Genomic DNA, 16737 nt, shown 5'->3' with positions numbered 1-16737 from the left:
CCTGCCTCTGTGAAATGAATACATATGGCCACACCTAGCACAACATTAGAGCCTTCCAGCAGAAACGACTTAAATCACTGAGATGTCAGTTCAGCACAAGTTTCCCAGAAAGCCTGAGATTAAATTACATCAGACAAATGCAAGCAACCCTGAGAAAGTAAACCGACATGACTTTTTTTATCATGTTTCAGGAAGAAAAAAAAAATCTTCATGCTAAATGAATGTTATTCCACGATTAAATCCAAAGATTTGTCAGTTCATAAATATTAGGCCAATATCTCCTTGAGCAGCTATGCTACATGTAACTATATAGTTGGCCATACCCAATGCAACTAGATAGGATAACACCTGAAAACTAATCTGCAGGCACTATATACTGTTCTGGGAGCTCTCTGGTATTGATTGTAGTTCTTCTGACCAGCAGGAAGCATAGGTGTGTTAGAAATACTCCTGTTTGACCCATACATCTTGCTGCAACTTCATGCAGTTTTCTCAGGAGAACACACTTACATGAAGGGCAAGGAATATCTAACAAGTTGCTAGTGCCTTTCCAAGAAGGTCAGAAGAGCAGGCAGAAGAGACAGAGGACCTGCCTGGCAGAAGGGCAGAAATGTCAGCAGCCACCATGAGCGTACAATAGTGTGTGGACTCCGTGATTAGTTTGCCCTATCACAGCTGGCCACCACAGATAATGGATTGTAACAGCAGTGAGTTGAAATAGTCCCTCTCTAGCTGATGTAGTGGAAGCCTGTTTTGAGCAGATGGTGGATCTGCATGATTCTGTTCCCAGCTTGCAATCTGTGTTTAAGCATGTCCAGTTTAATCTAGTGATGGTGTGTCTGTGCAGTATGGGGACAACACCGAAAGAATTCCTTTTACTGAAGAGACAGGCAACTGATGGGAAGCTACTGCTTCTCTACCTGTGTATAGCCAATAGTGATGAGGGACCCTAATCCTTAAAAGGCATTCCTGTGTGCTACAGAGGTGCGAACAGGTACCTGTGGACACCAGTAGACACTAGTGTAAGGGCTGCAACTGTCTGGTGTGTTACAGTCTTTTTTTCTGGAATGTGTACAGGCCAGCTATTCTTGATAAGTAAAGAATTTGGTTTACAAAAAAACTACTTTAAATGCTGTTGACATTAACCCGTAACACACAAATCTGTCTGCTTTCAGATCCCAGTTACAATAATGAAGCCTGATGAGAAAGCTGAGATACCAGTTGGTGTTGTGATTGGCAGTATATTGGCTGGACTCTTTTTGCTGTTAGCATTGGTTGCTGTTTTATGGAAAGTAAGTAGGTGTTTATGTTCTTACAAAGAAAAGCAAAAAATAATGTTTCGTCATAATTGCACTTGGGCTACTTTCTTTGGAATCTTTCTCTAGTGCTGAACAAAACTGCCTATGCAGTTTGGTAGTAATAATAATACTGTATTGGTACTACACCCTGGAGGTAGCATTTAGATACACTTTTAAAAATTCTGAGAGAAAACCTACTGAAATGAGTGGCCATAGATATTGGCACATGAAGGTGTTGAACGACTTGCCAATGGCTAAAATCAAGGGCAGTGGCATTTTTGTCTTCTGACATTGCCTGCGTCCCTCCACAACTCACCAGCTGGACTCTGAACACTCCCACGATATTCCTGGTGGGCAAGGCTGGGGAGTAGGAATCACTGGGGAAGACCAAGGAGGGAGAGGATATGCACTGAACAGACAAAAAGAGGGCAGAGAAAGGCTTGGGCAATAAGTGGCTTACAAAGAATACCTAGTTTAAGGGGAGGGAAAAGTGTGTCTGTGTGCCAGGGAATTGGTGTTTAAACAGCTCCTTGGCACACGAAGACAGCCTGGAGAGGGCTTCAGCCTCCTCTATTTTGGCAGAGAGACAACTTCTGTTGTGCTGTTTGGTTGTGCCAGGCAGTTTACGCCCCAGCTCTTTTCACTTTACAGTTAAGAAAGTTCAACAAATTAAACACTGTATGTGAGTACATACATACACATTTGCATTTTCTACCACCATACTATTAGCTCAACTGAGAAATGTAGCTGTAAATGACTAAATAAACGACTCTTGTAAATATCCTGTTTTAGCAATTATACTAATGGATAGCTAGTTTTAATATGACATGATATGTTACTTTAAAACTTCTTACAGCTTGGCTTCTTCAAGAGACAGTACGAAAAAATGACGCAGGATATAGAAGATATTGATGAAATTACAGAACTCACAAAGGACAAGGACTGAAGATACAGAGTGATGGGGATAAAGAGAGGACATCTGAGCCACCAACAGTAGTTGTGATCCAACCAGTTCTTCCGCTGGAGTGCCTTAAAGTTTAATAACATTTAAACATTTTTAATTAAAGTGTCTTTTTTACAGATGAAAATATTTTACAAATTCTACTCTATTGTAAGAGTAACTGCAGGACAGTTTTGGGGTTTTTTTTTCCAAAAATGATTTATAGTGCCTTTTCTTGTATATTTTTGCCTTTCAAACACACTTAGCCCTTAGAACTGGCAGGTCCGGAGTTTACAGTAACATATTGTGCCAGCAACCTTCTCCTGATCCACTGCAGAGTGAAACAGAGCAATTTATTTCAGATTATTGTGGGACAGCATCAGTTCATAATTCAGTTGACAAGTACCATATGTGTAAAGGACATTTTCTATTAACTTGATGATTGTGTGGTGAACACTGTTTCCAGCCTGGGAGAAGAAAATTCAATATATCATTGACTAGCTCCATCCTTATTGTTTTAAAGAAGTGATTTGCACCAGCAAACCTTTAACTAATCTATAAACTATAAAATGGGAACTGCATATGAAGATGTCTATCCATGTGTTATAGGACAACCAGACGGGCATACCGCTGCAAAAGATCACCATACTCCTTGCACTAAGGTCACAATTAAATTATTGAAGTATATTGGTTTTGGAAAATATTGCCAAATGATACATATAACTGCCTTCTGCATACTGTCTTTTTGAGAAGAAAATATGAATTTCACAACCACTTACAACATGTTCTCTGCACTGTTATGACTAGTTTTCAATTTTCATCTTGAGAAGCACTACCAATACTGTTACACTGGGCTTTAAATTAGCAGTCCCTCTGACATCAGATTGACTTTTGGCATAAATACAGAAAAGAGTCAAGATTTTGCCTTTAATTCTGTACTGGAAGATTTTTGCAAGCATAAGTGTGTGAAGTGAACTAGAGGAGATGATGACCGAAGAAGTAAGCTGCTGTTAGGCCAGAGGAGAGTGAAGATCTAAGCTCAATAAACTGTGTACTGCACTTTTTCCTTTAGCATCTCAGTGCCCTCCAGGAGAACAAAGCTCAGTATGACCTACTTACCTGTTATATGTGGTCCCATGTCTCCATGTCTTGAAGAAGTTAACTTACATTTTATAAAGTACTGTATTGCTCTGGATGCAGCTCTGTTAACTGCACAACACTTGAGTGCCTGTGTTGGTTACTAACACCTCAGATTCATCACATGCTATTACACTGCCTTTGTTGTAATGCAAGCTCAGTCTCACGAAGGCCCCCGCTGTTAAGACAGGTAACAGTCAAGATAATTGGCCTTTTGTCTGCCTTTCACTCTCATGGCTGGCAGTAATAATCTGTTGTGAGAGAAGATGTGTGTGTTGTCTTTATGTATACTGATTTACAATTAAGGTTGTTTCTGACTCCGAGGTGATTCACTTGAAGAGTAAAACATTTAAATGTGCCTAACTGACTTGGAACCTCAAGCCTTGTTTTCCACAAAGCTAGTTCTTCATTATGTGTAGGCACCTTTAAAATTATTTTCTGAAAGGTTCTTCAAAAATGAGACTTGAGCATGCTTAAAAGTTTTATTCAGTCTTTTAATCAGTCAGGAGCCGATAGCTTCATTTACAATGGCACCTGGATTGTGTTCAGTCAGTGTAATCTTATGTGTGTTTTGGATTTATATCTATGAAATGTTATGTTTTAGTTTTTGGGTTAACATTCTGAAAAACAATCTGGATTCTGATCTTGATTGTCGAACAAGATTGTTGCCACCAGCTGAGTCTGTGGCCAAAACAATTATTTAAAAAATAAAGAAATGTAGCGATTGTGTAAATTTCAAGAATAAGCTCCTGATTTGCAGTTATGAACCCACACCCAACTTTTTGGAGAATTTAACAGTTCATCAAGTAGACAGCAGTGATTCAATTCACTTGTCTTCACTGGGTTTTATTTTGTCCCAGACAATAAGACTTTCCCCCTTGCCTGGAAACAATACTATTCCCAAAATAAAGGGAAGGAACAGCACTGGGTAAGGTTTTGTATCCATCACCTAACCACTTAAGGTTAGTGTTTTATGATTAATACTTAAATGGCTAATTCAGTTTTTGTAATGGGTGAGTTTATTGCACTTTTGAGTTGGCACAGCTGCAAATAATGCTGGAAATATGATGTATATTTTGTATTATGCTCAAGGGGTTTTTTTTTAGTTTTACTTTTTTAAAACAGCATGTTACAGATGAAATAATATTCTGAAATGTCAGGCTTCAGCATGTGCTTTTGTTTGTGCTTGCAGCAAAAGAAGTCAGGAATAACTTCAGCAAGCTCAAGTTATAAATAGATCTGATTCTGGTCTTGAATCTAGCTGCAGACTTCTTGAAGTACTAGAATCAAGTCCTAACTCAGAGTTAGTTTCATATGAGACTTATGTAGATTTGGGATGTACAAGAGAGTTTATAATCAAATCGAGTTCTGAAAGCTAGTGTGTAAGCTCCACAGGAGCAGGGACTCTCTGTCTAGTGCCTACCTGAGGGCCTAACAGCGTTACTACAATAAAAACAAGAATACTGCTGAACACAGAGTCATTTATTTTTAAACAGCACTTTGAAGGGAAGAAATGCTACTGAAAAAGCACTACATAAAATGGGGCCAAATATGCCGTTGTTCCAGTAGCACACAGTGAAACCCTAAGGGGATGACTCTGCTAGGTTTACAAAGAAGCTGCATTTGAGCTCTTGTAGGTTATCGTCATGAGTATAACACCAGTAATAAGCTATATTGTAGTATAAGTCAGTTCACATTAGTGCAAAACACCTATATTTGGATAGTTCTGAGTGCAAATACATTGATGATAAAACTGTACCAGGCCCAGGCCTTCATATACAGATGTGGTTATCTCACTTCACTTGCATCTATTCTGCCAGCCCCATGCCCCCTCCACTTATATAGTTTGTTATGTACAGAATTGCTCAGTAGTAGCGTCTCCTGACAACAGCTCTGGCTATTCCCCACCATATGATGAAAAAGCAGAAGGCAGCATTGCCAAGGGAGACTGGTGGGAAAGGAAGGGAGGGAGGAATTTGGCTGTGAATGGGAAGACAGTGGACAGCCATCACAGTAACTACCACCTGAAAACTAGCCACTTCTGTGGAGATTACTTTTTTTCCTCTTAACTCCTCCATACTTTATTAGCCATAGATAAACTTTCCAACTACAAACTTTAACGCTTCTATAATACAGAATCAGATGACCCTACTCTTAAGGCACAAAATTCTATCTTTCATCAAGTTTAAACCTTTTGCAGAATTGAGAACCAGTTTCCTTACATAGTGACTTGCCTGCATTACACACCAGTTTTGGATATAAGACAGTAACAAAAGCTTGTTCTCTTTCTTCAAGTAACTCCACAGGGCAACACTTACTGGAAGAGCTTAAAATTGAGTTTTCAGAGGGTTGGGGTTTTTTGGGTTTTTTTTTTTGAGGGTTTTGCATCTGTTTTCATTACACTTTGTTTATAATTAGTTTTACTATTTCCTCTCCCTTATGTTTTTGACAGAACAGATGAGTACGTTAAACAAATATTTCTGTGAAGCTACAAATTCCCTGAACAGCTATAGGAAAAATGAGCCGAAAGAAAAGCCAAAAGAAGACTAATTTAGAATTGAGTAAATTAACGGCTTCATTACTGAGTGCAACACTGGCAGTTTCATGAGTTACAGTAGACGGGAGCACCTGCATCTCCCAGCATACCCCAAATACAGGCAAACGGGCTGCACTGGCTGAGAGCTGGAGACCTGTGCAGTGCTCCATCCTCGCCAGGAGCTCCCTGCCCGGCACAGCTGTCTCTCTGCTGCCATCTCCTGGGTAGGCTCCTTATAACGCAGCCCCCCAGTTTATTTCGGGACAATCTTCCATCAGTTAATGCTTTCATAGCATGTATCAGTCTGAACTCCTCTTGAGAACAAAAGAAAATGAAATATTATGAGGCAGGAAACTCAAACTTATGCAGTGTTAATATGTGGACGTTCTGCCAGGCAAAGGGACAGTCTATTTTAAAATACTGCCAGCCAAGACCACATCATTTTCTCAGGACAAATTCTAGCTTTGCAGACATCTACTTCCCTCCCTGCCRTACACCTTGGCTTGCATATCTTTACACAAGTCACACATCTACACTCTGGTCTACAGTGGCTGTTCCCAGTGACTCCTGTCTCCAGCTGGAGCCGCTGGCTCTGCAGCATGCTGTCACACAGCTGGAAGAGCCACATACGGGTGGGATTACGCTCCTCTAGAGCCAAAAGAGAGAAACAGTTAGACATATCCCAGAAATCTAGGGCTGCATTTTATATTGATCTTCAGTTGCCCATCATGCAGCTTACAGACCTTGTTAGAACACAAGATATTTTTTGACCAGCAGCCTAGTTTTGTGTGTGTGAAAACCAGGACATGTGCAACCACATCCTTCCCTGACACATAGTCAGAAGCAGCTGGGGTTCTTCCCCCAGCCTGGAAATTTGGAAGAACTTCTGGGTCACTCCAGACATAGCCTTAGGCAGCTATCATAGGACAGAATAATTTGCCTTCTTAAGATAATCTCTGCCCAGCAGAGCGGGGAGCTCTATAGAAGGAGCCTCAGCAACTAACTCGGAGTATGTACTTAAATTTCAGTGAGATACATTTTACCTCTAATTACGCTCATCATCCCTCCTAGGGGGCTTTTCCATTTCTCTTTGAGATGCCAGCTGAAGATCCCAAAGTTACACAATCCTGATACATCATTGTTCCAGAACAAAGCAGTACTTGCCTCATGCACAGCTAGGGACACAAAATGACATTTCATTGTTTTGACCATGGCAGCGTACACACATTGTAACACTCAGTTGTGACTCAGTACAACATATCTTCCGTTCATTGTTCCTGGTCACTGTGGGGAAGTACACCATTATTCTTTCTCTTTTTTTCTGCACCCTCCTTTCCAGTTGCATTGCTGATGGAGAAGGTGCATTTAAGGTCACCCTGGATAAATCTTCTACAAGACTGCAGCACTAGAGAAGCATTAGTGAAACACAGGAATTGCCTATGACTCTGGAGTCCCAAGCATGATTTAGCTGTTCTAAATACCACTGTTTTTCTGTCTTAAAGCATAGCACTCGCTTACAAGCACTGTACAGGTTTTACTTCATTCATAAATCATCCACCACAAGGCAAATTAGCTATATATTTGTTTGAAATTAACACACTCATTAGTTGCATGGTAACAGTAAACAAGTTAATGTGGAAAAATGAATACCAAAACCAGGAAACAGTCTGTATTAGTTACTTTAACAAAAAGAAGAATTACTGGTCTGAGAAAGCGATCTGTAGTCAGGGTTCTGTACAATTCCCAGAAAAAATGACATTTGAATAGCAGAGGGCTTCTCTCCAACACCCAAAGCAAAGGAAAATGCAACCCTGAACTTGCTCAGCTCTGCCTAAATAATAAGGCCCACATGGTTTGGAGGCATGCACGCAAGGAGCAGCTGCTGTCCTGCAGAGGAGCTMTCTCTCACTTCCACTGAGGGAAAGTACACAAGATAAGCAGCACAGTTTAACCATGCTCCTGCCTAAAGTTTTGTATTTCACTGGGGTTTAATTAATACAGATAAAATAAGCATCACTAAGTATTAAAACTGATAGATATCATTGGGGAGGGTAGATATCACTGCCTGTTTTTCAGGTTTTATTTTGTGCAGCAAACAGCCGTTTGTAGATTTTCACTGCAGACACAATGAAATGGATGATACAGCTGAGGCCCAAGTGTTGTGTGATGTAACAATACACGAGCTTGAGCAAATCATTTTACTTCTCCTTACCTCTTTCATTTGCCATCTTTTATATCTATCTTGTCTACATTGATAATAATAATTAGACAAAAACTGCCTTTCAGCATTAGTAAAAATGCCATACACAATGGGACTTTGAGCATCCAAACACTATCGTGGCACAGAATAATAATATGAAGAAATGCTCTTTCTTTGGTGAGCAGCTGATTGTTTTCAGTGGAAGCCCATGCTTCCTGTGTCAGGCTTTTTCCTCTTCAGGTAGGTTTCATAACAGTAACAAAACTGTACTAAAAGTTTAAATGTGAATATAAACTGTAAGAAGTACACTAGATTTCACTGTCCTTTGAACAACCAATACATTTTGATGACTTTGAATCCTAACCCATCTAAAGTCAAACTACTAAAGCCAATTACTCTTAGAGTTGCCTCTTTGTAAAAGAAGATGGCTTTTTTCTGCAGCACCATAGAATTACACAGTTACAAAAGCTCTTTCAAAATTAATCATATCTAGACATCACTAAGATGTAGTTAAGGGTTTGCGTGTTAATGCTAATGCAAGTTTGTTTCTGGTAGAGTATTAGATCTAATTTTGAATCAAGGTTTGTCCATATTTTTTTAATGTGATGGACTTGTAATATCATCTGCATGGTAAAAACATTTCTGTGAGACACAGTTACCAGAAAGTAACCACTACTAAAAAATTAATAACTCTGGGGTATAGTTTATATTTTCTCCCCTGTCTGTATCAAAATGTTTAATCTACTTCAAGTAGCTTTCATGTTACAACTATGTCAAAATAGCATAAAGCTTGCAAACTGACTCAGCATTCATATAAAACTAAACTCAGGATTTTTTTTAAGGTAAAAAAAAAAAAGAAAAAAAAAAAAAGCAATTGTCCTGTTATGACCTCCCATGCAGACAGTAAACAHGGATTACCAACATAAAGGCATTAAAGCAGTATATAACAGAGAGGAACCAAACTCTTGCAACCAAGAATTTTAGGGAAGATTGTTTTAAAAAATGACTCTAGATGAAAAAATACAAGGAGATGATTTCAAAGGAAAAATCAAGACCATTTAAAAACCTAATTATTAGTCATTCATTTAACTCAGTCCTAATTAAATTGTTCAGATTGAAATGTCTATTACAACTGACTAAAAACATATAGATTCTCTGTAAAAACAACTCAAAACTAAACCAGCATGCTCATTAGGAACAGAAAGACTTTATTTTTAAAAGAGTACAGTTATTTTTCTGAATTTGCCCAAAAGCACTCCTTGTTTTCTTTCCAAGAATATTCGTCCTCATAAGTCTCCTGCAAATATAAACAAAGAATGGGAAATACTGTGGGAGTCTCTGCTACATACATAGCCGCAAGCCGGGCCAAACAACTCAACAGCCACCCAGCAATTATTTACTGATCACATCAGGAATACACAGCACTTAGCCAGCAAACAGAAAGCAGAGAGGGCAGCAGCCTTAGAACATATGGCCTTCCATGGGGGTAGCCACTGAACCTTGGGCTGAACGCAGCCTGAACCCCAATAATTTCACGAGGGCCCACCTGTGCAAAAGCCACTTCAGGAAAGATCTAGAAGAAAGGATGTAAAAGCCATGGAGCATACAGCATTCATGTCTGAAACTAACATTTTACATGATGCCGTGCTACTCTACCATCATTTGTAAGAATTAGAATATTTAAGTGTACATAAAATGTTGATGTTAAAAAAAGTGACATCAGTGCTCAAAATACAGTAAGTATGACACAATTGGGACAGATTAGTTACTACCCAGCAGTTACTAGTCCCAAATTCAGCAGGGCTTTGAACCCCGGAACAACCACTGGTGCTAGAAAGAGGTGTCCCCTCAGCAGCAACTGCTGCCCATCATGCTTCAGCTCCTTCCCTAAGAGCAATAGCAGCCTCCAGCCCAGCTGTTTAAGACTCTGGCACAATCCTAGAACCAAACTTGGCCCAAATGTACCTTTTTCCATATTGGGACGGATGCTTTTAAGGTGTTGATGCAGTACCTCACAGCTTCAAGGGATTCTGCTCTGTGCGGAGAGGAGACCGCAATAATCACACTTGCTTCAGTTATTGGAACCAAGCTAAGGAGAGAAAGAAACAACAGCACTTTTAGCTAATGTTTACCATCAAGATCAACCAAAAGTTGTGGCCATGTCACGTCAGTATTCTGGCCACCCACTCTCCTGACTCATTCATACTGAGCAAGTGTCAGGCCATGTCCAAAAGATAATACACTTTCAAAAGGAAAGGAAACCACAACCAAAATTAGTACCAGAAGGGAGAATTCCATGCTTTAGAATAAATAAACCCACCAGCCATAGCCTTTTTTCTTTTCTTTCTTTCTTTCTTAATAAAGTTTATGGAATTAGAGGGGAAAATTGCTAACTCATAACAGTGCATAGGATACTCACTGGAAGCTGGCTGATTAATAGTAACAAGTCAGGAAAGGCCAGTTCTTACCTGAAAGCCTGAGAAATCACCTCAGTTTGGAAACAAATATGTGAAAACAAAGAAATAAAGCACCTCAAACTATAAGGATTTTGCACTAAAATCTAATTTTTGACAAATTCTTCTTTCAAATTATGAAGTTTTTCATTTGGCATGCTATATGCACCAAACTCAGTTAAGAGAGGTAGCACAGGGTTTTGTCTCACTCCTCACAAGGGCAATATTCCCAAAAGCTGCTTCCCAAGTCTCCCTCTATAGTAAGACTCCTCTGGCAAACAGCTCAGAGGGAAAATTTAAATTTCAGTGCTCTGAGCTGCCCTTGAGGGAAATCACTCTCTGTTGACTATAGAGGAAGTCTAAAGAAACTACCCTCCAGAGCTAATATTAGCCTTTGTGATCACCTGCTAAGTTACTCCTGCTGAGAGAAAAAGAAGCAGGCATTTGTGACACACTCCCCAAGCCCTGCTAATTTCACTGAGAAATCTGATGAACAGAAAAGCTCAGGAGCATGTCAGAGACTAGCATTCTGTGTTTTAAACCCAACAAAAGATGGAATTCCAAGATTCAGGGACTGGAGGTTTTCCTACCAGCATGGTTGGCAATTCCCATTCCCATTCCCACCCCCCTACTCTAAGCTTTTAGGSTTCCTATGGCATAATTTGACTTAAATCTGACCAAAAAAAAATTGACATTCTAAAGCACTTCAAGAGAAAAGAGAAGAAATAAAGAAAGAAGTGCCTTAAAAAAAAAAACAACTCTGCAAGGAAATCACCAGCCCTTCTCCCCACTTTGAAACTAAAACACCAGTATCTAGGTTCATGCAGTCTAAATGCAGATTCCAGCAAACATTACAAGTATACACTTTTTGAAAAGCGAAAGACTAGGTATTTGAAACTTAGTTGTGCAGTGAGAGGTTGATCCTGCAGCAAGCTTTGCTGCATTACAGAATAGATAGACTCCTGCGCATCCTGCAGGTACATAAGCAGAGCCAAGCACCAGTCAAGGATTAATATTCAACCTTCAGAAGGATGGGGTCTGACCATACATACCCAAGTCTATGGTGCACTGCAATGTGTTTGACTGATGGCCATTTCTGTCTAACATCTCTGCAGATTTTCTTTATTTCAGTCTCTGCCATTGAAGTATATGCTTCATACTCCAAGTGAATCACTTTTTTCCCTTCAAAATTATTTCTTGTAGTACCTAAACACAAGTAAGTTATCAACTAAAGCACCAATATATACTGAGTAAAACCTAGGATCTCCCATCATGGCCAAGGTCAGCACTGTGCAATCACACTGTCCTCCCCTCATCTTGGCTGTGTAAAGAAATTCTTCACACAAGAGAAGTCTTTAACATTCCAGCCAGAATTTAGTCCACAGATTGTGCAAGTCTGCAGTCAGCAATGCCCTGGCTGGGCTGGAATATCTTTTGTTGTAACTGATAAGGTGCTATTATTGTATTTGCCCATGCTACATTTAAGTGCTCAGTATTTGGGAGCCCAGTGGCACTCAGGTTTGAGCACAAGTGGGTTTGAAGATCTATACCATCTACATTAAGCAAGAGGATAGAGCCATTAACCTTGACCTTCCCCAGAGCATTAGTTTACTTTCAACCAAGATCTGAGCAGCAGCAGCTTCCATACAGGTGAGCACATGTGGTTTGCATAGCCACAGTTACCCACTTCCCACCTGGAATGAGGGTGGGGAGTAATTCCAAGCAGTTCTGTGTTCCAAAGCTGCTGTTCTGCTGAGCCAGGATAGCAACACGAGCAGGGAAGCTTCTCACTACTTCCCAATGCAGCTGCGTAAGAGTTGCCATGGTCTTGTTCTAAATAATTCAGAGTGAATTTTCTAAATGTCCTGGGTTCACTCCAGAAATGCATTTATTTGAGAAGCACGAGTTTGGGGTGTGGGGCAATCTGGGTTCCATTTATTAGACTATTAACACACCCAGAGATCCAGCTTAGAGACACTAAACTCACCAATGAACAGAGACACTGCACCACAGTATGGTGAAATAACCAGCTCTGACACTTCATCTACAGAGAGCTTTTCAGACTTGAGCTTGATAAAATCTTTTGGCATGTCTTCACTTTCATCCATAGCTCACTAGAAGAACTGAAACCAAACAGATTCTGATGTTGTTTTTGGCAATACTAACATTTGCCAGTTGCTTTTATCCAGTACTGATGCCCCAGTTTATTCAGAAAACATGCACCACCTACTCACTCACCTCAAGAGACCAGCCTCCATGTCAAATTCACTTCCCAGCAGACTTGCTGAGAGAGTATTAACTGCAAATCTCAAGGGACCCCCTTTTATTTTTTAATGTGTATGGGATCCTTTCTGGCAGGAAAGTCTGGTCCAGTAGGACTAAATTAAAACTAGTCCAATGCCCCAATTTAACAGTACAGTCAACTAGTATGGACCATTTTGCTAGCAGATCTGTAAGACTGTCAACCCCTTCTGCATTTTATCCTGAAATCAAACACAGTTTACAACAGAGATTTCTAATAAAGAGAACTCTTGGGTTCTAATCCTAATATGCTTTCCAGGCCTTTTTTTTTTTTAAGCAGCAGACAATTTTTCTTCTCTAATATCTTTTCTCTTAAAAAGTAGCAGCAGGTTTTTCACTATTATCTTACTTAGGCAAGCTAGATGTCTATAGACAGCCAGAAACAACTACTAAAGCAGAACAAGACCTAAAAACCAAAATCAAAACAATGCCTGACCTCTCTGGCAATTTTCTTCCATTTACTGCATATGTGTTAATCATTTATTTGTGCAGCAGCTTACAGTTTCTGGTCAGCACTATGATTCTCTCCAGCAGGAAGCACAAGTTAAACTCTCTGAAAAGAGTGGGGGCGAGAGGGGGAAATGCACATCACATCTCTGGACCTAAACWAAAAGAGGAAGATTATACAGAATCCATGCGATATTTCAACACAGGATGATCCTTCATAGAAAAATAAACAAGAAGTGATACCTACAAAAGAGAATTTGGACAGATTCAGCCTCCACTAATTGGTGGGATGATGGCAACCTCATCTCCTGGGTGCAGGACCAGGAGCTGATCTCCAAGAAGCACGTACTCCTGCTGAACAGCAAAAACCACTTGATCCCGGATGACAGCAAGCCTGAGGGGGATTGGCAAGAGCACAAATAGGTTTCTAAATAGAGTGTTTGCATTTAACCATGAGATTTCTTTAAACAACAAACTGGTGCACAGCCTAGGGCAGCTGAGGTCAATACTTCTAAGACTTACACAATTCTGCTTCCAATATACTTCTAAAACATCAYACATAACAAACACCCACCTCCTACTCTTGGATTTTATTGTTGTGGGTTAGAAGCAACCAACTCAGAGAAATTTTAGAAGTCAGGAATTGAGTTTGTTACAGGCATTCATAAATGACATCAAAACTGACTGAGGTATACAAGATCCACTTCAGAAGCTTCTAACAAACCAGTAGGTAACTCAAAGGATACCAGCTATCTGATTCGGGATTAGAAGGAAATGTGTCCCCTGATTCAGTCTGGCTGGACAGAACAGTAATTTTCTTCCACAGCAAGAAGTGATGTGGGATGCTGTTCCTAAGATTTCATGGAGACTCAGTGGTCTAAGAGTTGCTCTTCTTGTGCAACCTCACAATTTATGAGGCTTTTGGTCTTTTGTACTTACAGATCTGAAATCTGCTGTTGCTAAGGAGTGGTAAAATGGATGACAGAGGAGATATAGTGTTTTCTGGCATCTGGATATGTAAAGCAGATCTTCTGTATATTTGCGTGGTCCTCACATCTTTGAGATCTTGATGTGACAGGCCACAGCTCTGGACACCATGAGGTAGGGAGTCTCTTTCATGACTAAGTTCAGTCATGCAGTGAGTATGAGGACAAAACCAGTAGGACAGAAAAGAATGCCAACACTTTACTTTGAAAGACGCAGGCATCTAATTACATTATTTGAGAGTACAGAGTGCAGCACAGACTGCAGAGAACTGTATTGCCTAGAAACGAGCAGGCAGACCAAAAGAGCCTGAGTAAAAATCATCTTATTTCCTACCAGCCAGATAGACAAAGCAGGCAAGGCACAGGCTGAGAGAAACACAGTAGCACTGATTCAGAGGACAGCCTGAACAGAGGGACTGTAAGAAAGTAAAGCAAGTCACTGAAGAACTTAGCACAACTAAGAAACTAAAGTGYTCATCAGAAGGATGGCCTCTAATTAGTGCCACTTCCAAGTTAATTCATTGGGGAAAATGGGTGGAACAGAAGAGCATTGTCAAGTATGCTCAAGCTGCAGTTTGAATATCCATTAGCAATGTGAATAGAAGTCTGTGGTCAATGCCCTACTATTATGTTGAGTTTTTCCAGAAAAGCTAGGAACATTTCCAAGAAGGCCACTGTGAAGTAACTACACATGCAAAATGTACTGCTCCAAGTCTTCATTCATAAAAGGATGAATTTGGCAAACTACAGCAAACTGAACAAAGGTGCTACTGCTTCTGACACCAACTGGAGCAGTAATGTAGGCTGTAATGTAGGCTGCAAAGTAAAATACGCTCATTCCTTACTGCCCTCTTCCCCCCAAACACACCTGGTCTGATTCTGTGTGAAGAAAAGGCCCCTGGTCTAACATTTGTTTAGAACTTCTCACTAGAAAACAGCTACCATTGCTGAACAGGTGGGTTTTTTTTTCTTTCCATAGCCATTAAAGGTACACCCAATGAAGAAGGGTGGTGCTGAAAGGAGGACTTTGGCACCTAAATCCAAAGTTATAGAAACTTGGGTGCAYTCAGCACTTAACCCTGAGGGCCTTAACCTCTGCTCTAACCTTTTTTTTTTTTTCTTTTTTTTTTAAACAAACAGGCTGTGCAGAGAGGTTGTGGAGTCTCTATCCTTGGAGACAGTCAAAAGCTGACTGGATATAGTCCTGGGCAACCTGCTCTAGGTGCTCTGCTTGAGTAGGGGGGTTGGACCAGATGATCTCCAAAGGTCCTTTCCAACCTCAACTGTTGTGTGATTCTGTACATCAAACTCACTATTGAGAGGATTGAGTGAATTACCTCAGCCTTAACCTGAGATGGAAATTCCTCAGCTGACATGCCCCAAAACTACTGGTACAACAAGCATTCTTACAGCACACCTAATACTCTTTCAGGGCCTGACTCCCTATGAAACGCAACGAAGACTCCTTTCGAGGCAGAGGAGGTTGAACGTCGCTGTGCCTATTTCTTATGTAAGGGTTGAGTGGCTGGAAGCCTGTGGCAGAGCTTGAGTTCCCTTCTTTACCTGCCTTCCAGAGACTGCCATAAGCTCAGACAAAGGGCTAGGCAGACAGAGAGAGGGAGAAGTGATCAAAAACACCTGCTCTTTATCAAAAATTTCTTCTTCATTGCACTGGCTGTGCTGGATGCCTTTTGGAGACATTTCCCTTTCTCCATAGACACCAAGCACAGGTTAGGTGCTCTACTGTCACCTGCAGAGTTGCTTCCACAGTGGCCCTCCTGGATGATAGGTCGCATATCTTACTTATGTCCAGCTTTTGGGAACATTTATTGGATCTAGGCTTTTCTAGTGTAAAGCTATAGAATTTGCAATCTGTCAAAAAGCATGCAGATTACAAGAGCAAAGCAAATCCCTTTTTTTATGATACCAAAATACTGACACATGTTCCAGCTCTGTATTTCTTTAGATAAACTGTTAAAATTTGCTGCACGCCGGCAGTAATTTTCCCGAGTACCTTGGATGAATCTTAACAATTTCTTCCCAGAGCTGCAGCGAGGTTATCTGTCGCGGTACGGACACGGTCTCGGAGCGCAGCCCTGCCAGTTCAGCACTCCTGGCAAAGTACAGCACCACCACCTGTTTAAGAAAAAAGGCGCCCTTCCGACTGCGAGCCCATGAGCACGCAGGGCAGGGAGGAGCTCTTGCGCGTTAACGTCTCCTAATACGTATATATATAATATATATATACACGCACACAAAAAAGCACGAAGCTTTCTTGTGTTTCTGCTGCTTTGGTTGTCAGAAGGAAAGGAAAGGAAAAAAAAAAAGACGGATTTTTTTGAAAATAATCGCGAACCCGTGCCTGGGTCCAGGCCTCGCACGCAGCCGCTGTGCGGCTCCTGCCCGCCGCTCCCGCCCGGCACCCGGCGGGGCTGGGAG

The 16737-nt window shown here is 40.7% G+C and overlaps 3 protein-coding genes across 6 annotated transcripts in view; 1 reads left to right on the top strand and 2 right to left on the bottom strand.

Moving 5' to 3' along the window:
• Window positions 1–4840, top strand: part of ITGA2 (integrin subunit alpha 2) — a 70794-nt gene extending 65954 nt beyond the window's left edge. For both annotated transcript variants that reach the window (XM_026062726.1, XM_026062727.1), the window contains 2 exons: window positions 1176–1292; window positions 2155–4840. In XM_026062726.1, the coding sequence (XP_025918511.1) occupies window positions 1176–1292; window positions 2155–2244 (207 nt within the window). In that variant the 3' untranslated portion in view covers window positions 2245–4840. The remainder of the gene's footprint in view (window positions 1–1175; window positions 1293–2154) is intronic.
• Window positions 4841–9269: 4429 nt separating this feature from the next.
• LOC112964526 (molybdopterin synthase catalytic subunit) lies at window positions 9270–13632 on the bottom strand. 3 transcript variants are annotated; one of them, XM_026062746.1, is made up of 6 exons: window positions 13556–13613; window positions 13366–13418; window positions 12552–12687; window positions 11617–11770; window positions 10077–10200; window positions 9270–9408 (listed from the first exon to the last, which is right to left on the bottom strand). In XM_026062746.1, the coding sequence occupies exons 3-6, from the start codon at window positions 12670–12672 to the stop codon at window positions 9340–9342; spliced, it is 468 nt and encodes a 155-aa protein (XP_025918531.1). In that variant the 5' UTR covers window positions 12673–12687; window positions 13366–13418; window positions 13556–13613; the 3' UTR covers window positions 9270–9339. The 3 variants fall into 3 exon arrangements, with proteins under 3 accessions (XP_025918531.1, XP_025918532.1, XP_025918530.1); XM_026062747.1 differs by lacking the exon at window positions 13366–13418 and having other exon boundaries at window positions 13560–13632; XM_026062745.1 differs by lacking the exon at window positions 13556–13613 and having other exon boundaries at window positions 13302–13373.
• LOC112964508 (molybdopterin synthase sulfur carrier subunit-like) overlaps window positions 13382–16737 on the bottom strand; it is a 5222-nt gene continuing 1866 nt past the window's right edge. The window contains exons 2-4 of the mRNA XM_026062709.1: window positions 16313–16434; window positions 13560–13706; window positions 13382–13467 (exon numbers count right to left, since the gene is read on the bottom strand). Of these exons, the coding sequence (XP_025918494.1) occupies window positions 13580–13706; window positions 16313–16434 (249 nt within the window). The 3' untranslated portion in view covers window positions 13382–13467; window positions 13560–13579. The remainder of the gene's footprint in view (window positions 13468–13559; window positions 13707–16312; window positions 16435–16737) is intronic.

The sequence above is a fragment of the Apteryx rowi genome, unplaced genomic scaffold (genome assembly GCF_003343035.1).
Source record: "Apteryx rowi isolate R43461 unplaced genomic scaffold, aptRow1 scaffold_192, whole genome shotgun sequence".
In the NCBI taxonomy this organism is placed as follows: Eukaryota; Metazoa; Chordata; class Aves; order Apterygiformes; family Apterygidae; genus Apteryx; species Apteryx rowi.
This window is presented reverse-complemented; position numbering and strand designations above follow the sequence as displayed.